Here is a 7,154-nt window from a genome sequence, read left to right on the forward strand (position 1 = left end):
AAAACAACTCCTGTGTTCAACTTTCTTTTAAATAGTTGTTTTAGATGTTAAGGCTGCATTACTGCCCGTTTGTCTCACATATGGTGGACATACGGGTTTAGTGGAGACTTCTTTTCATTTGATATATGTTCCTCTCCACGTTTTTGTAATACTGCCTCTTCTTTTGTCTCACTCGACTCGATGACTTGTCCAAGTTTGATGAGACAGGACTAGGAACCGAAATCTTAACACTCGAAACAGGCTTACTTGTTTCCCCTTTACTAACTTCTAGTTCTTTAATAGTAACCTTAACCGGAACTGTCTGACCAAAATCAACATCAACGGATTTCTGATTACTAGGATCATAAGTATAGTTATGATTGTAAGGTGGTGGAACTTCATGATATCCAATTCCTCCCCTTTTAACTGGGAACCTTGATCACTAACGAGGTGATCAAGTATAGCGGAGGAATTTCTAAATTGCTCAAGTTTTCTGTTTAGTTCCACCACTTTCACCTGGTGATCAGCTATCTGTTTATCCCTTTCAGCTATTAGTTTGGTTTTCTCTTCTAACACTTCATAGCTAAGATCAATTACTTGAATTTTTTCAGCTAGACTTGCTTTAAGACTTCTGATATCTTTCTCACTAGCTTTTATTTTTACCTTGTAACTATTTTCTCTAGCTTTAGTGAAATGATGATCTTCTTTTAATGTTTTAAATTGAGCATCCAAACTAACAAACTGATCAGTTATAGTTGTCAATTGTTCAGACAGATTTTCATATTTAGTACAAGGGAGTTTGGTACTTACCTCGGTGAGCTGGTCTGTCACTTCTGCCATGTAGGCTTCATTTTCTCCAATCACTTTCTCACTTCCTGCAGTTTCGATGTTCGCCAAATTGGCCTGTTCAAACACTTCCTCAACATGCAGATTCCAGTTGTACTCCCCGTTCTGTCTGGATATCATAGCTCTATTCTCATTACTTCCACCACTCTGTTGTGTAGACCTGGTCTGACTGCGTTCTACACGTTCATTTGTGCACTCCTTCGCAAAGTGGCCATTCTGTTGACAGTTGTAACACCTAAACTTCGACTTATCAACCCTGGTCTTTCACCCACAAACTTCCTACCAGTCTTCTTCATAAACCGTGTAACCCTTCTCACAATCATCGCCATCTGCCACTGCAGATCCATCTCTTCCAGATCATCAGCGTCGATCTGATCATAGTCTTCGTCTAACGTTGCAGGATCAACAATCTTGACTTGAATGTAATTTTCATACGAAGCAATGAAAGATGCATAGAGAGCAAACTGCTGTTCAGCAGATTTAACACTCATGGGCATCTTAGAGTAGTTGTTGTTAGGAACACTTGAGGAAAAACTACTCTTGGTTGCTTGAGGTTTAGAAGCATTTGATCCACCAGCTACAAAACACACATCACCATTCATGTTGAGAGATACATAACCTTCATGTGTTGAGTTAGCGCCCGAGTCTCCCTTATAGTAGTAAGCAGATGATTCAGACTTCGAACTTGAACTTGAGTTAACTTTTGCACCATACATTCCTGGATCCTGAACCTGATCAGTTGGTGTCTCTTTTCGAACCATGTTAAGTTCAAAAGTTCGTAGTTTGTTGACTGCTGTTTCCAAGTCATAGTCGGCAAACTCTTTGTCTTCTCTCATCAAGACAGTGAACATCTCCCATTGCGGTGGGAGAGCATCAAGAAGCTTTTCCACGATCTCATCTTCTTTGTAAGCAATGGAATAATTGCTTAGTTCTGTCATCAGATGATAATATCTAGTGATGATATCATCAAGTGATTCATTCTTCAAGTACTTGAACACCGAGAATTGGGTTTTAAGTAGTTTAATCTTTGATGCACAAATCCCCACATTACCCTCAAATCGGCTTTCCAAGCGCTTCCCAAAGTTCTCTAGCACTTTTATACTTCCTGAAGGTGTGAAGAATCTCTTGTGGAAGAGCCATTGTTATCGCTGCATGACTTTGCTTTCAGCCTCATACATTTTCTTTTCTTCTTCTTCCATCTTATTGTATTTCTTAATCTGATCACGACCCTCATACTCAGCAGTTGGTGGAATGTATCCATCTTGAATGCACACCCACATTTTAGCATCTTGGTACTTGACATATTGTTCAAACCGATCCTTCCACGCCACAAAATCGGTTCCCTTAAGCATCTTCGGTGCCTTAGTAGCTGAACCCGCTTCCACTTCCATCTTCACCAGTTCCGTAATATTTATTGAAGTCATCTTTCACGAAACACAAAGAAACTCGAAAAATAAAAATTTTATTCTTAACAGTACTGTAGGCGAAGTTGTGGATAACTTCGCTTAAGTCTTAACTTCGCTAGAATTCTTAACTTCGCTTCCTTTTTAAATTCGTCTGATTCGGCGAAGTTGTAGATAACTTCGCTTGAGATAAGCGAACTTGTGAAGTAGGTGAAGTTCTGGATAACTTCGCTTGAGATAAGCGAACTTGAGAGGTAGGCGAAGTTGTGGATAACTTCGCTTAACCTTATATCTTCGCCGAAACCCTACTAACAGTGACGGCAACTTCGCCTGATGAACACGATGTTTTTGCAGGTTTGATTTCTGGATTTTGCGAGGTATGTGAAGGTGTTATGGGTTGTTTTTGATGGTGGGAGGTGAGTAGGACACAAAAACTCGGTAAAACTCGTCCCGCGAATAGTCGAACGGAACGATTTCTACACCCGCGTGATAATCCCGAACCACACAATCATGAGCAAAAGCTCTGATACCAATTGTAGGTTCCCAGCCGGATCTACACGGAATATCTCGTTCTACGTAGGTGCGGAATCCCTACGTAAGACGTTACGAGCGTAGAAGACATATGACACTGAACTACTGACATCATGCACCAACAAAAATATAATGTAAATGCTTATTTGCAATAACTTATTATATTGCAAATCTTGTAATTAAAATCTGGAAACTTTATAACTTACTTATTGGGTTTTCCATATATAACGTAATTGAGTGAAGTTATTTTACAAAGGGTAACAAAAATGAGAAGTGTGAGAAGCCATAAATAATTGACATGTGTCAAGTGGGGACCAAAAGAAAAAGGGTATATAGGTAATTGTACATATTTTCTCTCTCCACAGGCAAGACACATGTTAATACCCCCATCATTTTAGAACGTTTATAACTTTTTCGTATGATATATTTTTTTAAAAATTCATCATAATAACTAGCATTTTTTTATCTTTAATATGAGTATGATTTTTGTTATATAAAATTTAGAACAAAAATCACGTTATTGTGTCTTTCGCACACCATTGTGTCTTTTCGCTTATCATTGTGTCTTTTTTCGTCATTGTGTTTTTCGCACACCATTGTGTTTTTTCGCACACCATTGTGTCTTTTCCCTTATCATTGTGTCTTTTTCGTCATTGTGTCTTTTCGCACACCATTGTGTCTTTTCGCTTATAATTGTGTCTTTTATTGTCATTGTGTCTTTCGCACACCATTATGTCTTTTCGCACACCATTGTGTCTTTTTTCGTCATTGTGTCTTTTCGCACACCATTGTGTATTTTCACCACACCATTGTGTCTTTTCGCTTATCATTTTGTCTTTTTCGTCAATTTTTTTTTCGCACACCATTGTGTGTTTTCTCACACCATTGTGTGTTTTCGCTTATCATTGTGTCTTTTTCGTCATTGTGTCTTTTCGCACACCATTGTGTCTTTTCGCTTATCATTGTGTCTTTTTTCGCCATTGTGTCTTTTTTCGTCATTGTGTCTTTTCGCACACCATTGTGTCTTTTCGCTTATCATTGTGTCTTTTTTCGCCATTGTGTCTTTTTTCGTCATTGTGTCTTTTCGCACACCATTGTCTCTTTTCGCTATCATTGTGTCTTTTTTCTCCATTGTGTCTTTTTTCGTCATTATGTCTTTTCGCTTATCATTGTGTTTTTTTGTCATTGTGTCTTTTCGCACACCATTGTGTCTTTAACTTGAAACGTAAAGCACAATGGTGAATACGTATAACACAATGACCTAAAACGTAAGAAACAATGATGAATACGTATAACACAATGACCTAAAACGTAAGACACAATTGGTAAATATATATAACACAATGACTTGAAACGTAAAACACAATGGAAACAACATATTACACAATGACTTGAACGTAATATACAATGAACGCAATACTATTTACTCAAATTAAATGAATTTGTCATATGTCAATCCGAATAAAAGATAGTGAACGTATTACACAATGACTAAAAGTTAATGATGAACAAAACGACACAATGACGTAATCTTTGTTTTAATTTTTGTCTTTAATATGAGTATCAATTGAAAAATATAATGATCAAAATCTATAATACAATTCATATGAAAATTCAACTAAAAGACACAATGAACAACAAAAAAAACAATTAAAAAACTGTTATTTTTTTATTTTTATATAACAATATGATACTCATATTAAAGATAAAAAAAATGCTTATTATTATGGTGAAATTATTTTTAAAAAATAATGTCGTATGAAAAAGTTATTGACAGTTTAAAATGATTGGTGAATTGACATGTGTCTTGAATGTGGAGAGAGAAACTCAACAATGTGGGTTATTACCTTGATGCCCTTTCATCAATTTTTATTTATTAAAATAATCTTAGTCATTCAAATCTAAGATCAATGGACTCGATTCCTTCTCACATTTCTCATTTTTGTTGTTCTTTGTATTTTAACTTTACTCTTGGTTATATTTAGAAATATAATGTATCTTACAATATAATAACAGTATAATGTTTAAATCAAAAATATTGAAATATAAAAATGGTAAGGTGTAAATGTTATTATTTATGTCAAAATAAGATTTAACAACTAATTAGAAAAGGTAATAAATTAATAATAACAAACTTACTAAAGTTATAATAATTATTATAAATTATAGAGATTATCATTAATAAATAGATAAATATAAGATACACATAATTTTTTCTTTAATACATCGGTTCTGATTAAAATATATTAAATGGACTTTGACCAACAACAATATATGATTGATTATATAAAAATCAAATAAATTACATGAATTGCGAAAAATACATAAATACATGAATAATAACAAAAATATACATCAATGTTAAAAAAATAAGATATCTTATCAACAAATCTTCAACTCGCGAAATTAGCTATATCAAGTTGGGAACATAACCTAAAATGAGAAAATTAAATATTAAAATTAATATCATATAATAAACAAATTACCAATTATGGAAGATTTGAATCGCGTTATCTAAAAAACGAAATAGTGAAAATCTCCATTGTATCTTCTATTTTGATATAGAAGCTAAAGAGATTGTAAGAAAATCATATAATAATTAATATAAGTACAAACAAAAAAGGAAAACAAAAATCTTACCGGAAAGTCTTACCGGAAAACCGTAATAACTTCAAAATGCAATTCAATCATGGATTTTGATATACAACCTAAACAGATTATTACAAAATCATATAACAATTTAAATAAATATAAAACCATATCGGAAAACCTTACCGAAAAAATATTTAACTTTGCCTTAAATACATATAACATTGTTGGCCATTAGAGTATAATATATAACCTTACCGGAAAATGATTAATCTCAATCTACATTACCGTAATATAGAAGATGGTGGATGGTGGAGTTAGTAAGCAGAGAGAGAGAGAGATTAAAATGATTAGGGTGGAAAATCTTAAGGTTTAAATATAGTATGTGAGATGATTTGACAATAATAGGAAAGGAAATAGATGACTTGGCAATGGTGTGACATTGATATGGAGAGGCTAGTTGAATAACATGTGGACAACTGATATGAAGAGGCTAGTTGAATGACACGTGGACGATATGTTTTGCTTTAATAGTATTGTTAGATTATAATAAATTTCATATTACCATTAAATCTTAATTATTCTAGTAAAGCTATTAGAAATTACTAATTAGTAATAACATTATGAAACAACATAGTTCAAAGTAATATAAAAGAAGAAACTCATGTTTTATCATTTCAACGACATGATGAATACATGATAAAAGCAAAATTATTCATTAAACAGACAGAACTGACTTAAAACAAGTCAAATTACATGAAACGATGGTAGATCAAACCACCATTTATTCTCTGCCTGCACCTCTTAAGCCTGGAAAGCCTCCTTCGGGAAGGTCTTGGAGATTCCAGTGGGTGTTTTCATGGTGACTTTTTCGCTCGTTGGACTCTCAACGAAGATCTCAGTGAGTGAAATCCATATCATCATCTCTTTAGACTTCACTCCTGACAACTTTTTGATCTTACAGTTCTCAAAGTATGAGGTGATCTCAGTAGCATACGAAACTTGTTTCCCCGCCTTCTCGAACTTGTGTGTAATCTCATTCTTTTGTTTGAGCCACACAAATCCAGTTTCTTTCACGTAACCAAGTTCCTCAACGTCCCTTACGGGCAACAGACCGTCAGGAAGACCATGTTCTCTTAGAAGAGACTTGGCTTTTTCCTTGCAAACTTCGTCACCGGTGAAAATTTAGGCACTTGCTCTTATCTCAGGGGTGATTGGAGACATCTTTCCTATGACAAAGTGTATGTGACGAATAGTGTTGTTGGAGTGCTTTTGCAATGTGCTACTACGTTGTTATTTATAGGTCGTTGAATACATAAGTAACCTTCGGATTGATTATAATTTCTAAAATGCCCCTTTCACTCATGTCAATTTTCATAATGAAATTATTCGCTTCAACAGTCAAGCTTTTGTTGATACATGCAACTTTAAAACTATAATATTTCACCCCCATCTTAAATTACTAAACCCAAGGTTAAAAGTGTTATATAACTGTTAAAATATTAGGGGAATCTGATAAAACATGGTTTAAAGAGTAACTTAGATCATATTTAATTTAAAGTAGATCTCAAAAACATAAATTATTAGAAAAATATTGTGATTTTATGACATTGAATTGTGTAATTCTAACTTAACTATTGGTGAAATATTCAAAACTAAAACACTATATTGCAAGAAATGGATAATATACTTTAGAAACATATCAAAAAGCCTAACAGTACATAGTTATGTTAAACGGTCTTTTTCACACTTGAAAAAAGAAATGATATAAATGTTTCATAAGTTCAAATTTATTAGGTCACTGTG

At 33.8% G+C, this 7,154-nt stretch overlaps 1 protein-coding gene across 1 annotated transcript; it reads right to left on the reverse strand.

Moving 5' to 3' along the window:
• Window positions 1–6,152: 6,152 nt before the first annotated feature.
• On the reverse strand, window positions 6,153–6,801 carry LOC143607066 (uncharacterized). Its single transcript, XM_077082641.1, has 2 exons — window positions 6,673–6,801; window positions 6,153–6,506 (listed from the first exon to the last, which is right to left on the reverse strand). Exons 1-2 carry the CDS (start codon window positions 6,799–6,801, stop codon window positions 6,153–6,155), a joined length of 483 nt encoding a protein of 160 aa, XP_076938756.1.
• Window positions 6,802–7,154: the final 353 nt, after the last annotated feature.

This window comes from Bidens hawaiensis, unplaced genomic scaffold, assembly GCF_021521415.1.
Source record: "Bidens hawaiensis isolate Kalapana, Puna unplaced genomic scaffold, B.hawaiensis_p1.1 tig00079196_1, whole genome shotgun sequence".
In the NCBI taxonomy this organism is placed as follows: domain Eukaryota; kingdom Viridiplantae; phylum Streptophyta; class Magnoliopsida; order Asterales; family Asteraceae; genus Bidens; species Bidens hawaiensis.

Coding starts and splice junctions, on each gene's coding strand:
- LOC143607066 (XM_077082641.1), bottom strand. CDS start 6,801: ATGGGGGTGAAATATTATAGTTTTAAAGTTGCATGTATCAACAAAAGC. Junction 6,507..6,672: donor AAATTATAATCAATCCGAAG/GTTACTTATGTA, acceptor GAAGTTTGCAAG/GAAAAAGCCAAGTCTCTTCT.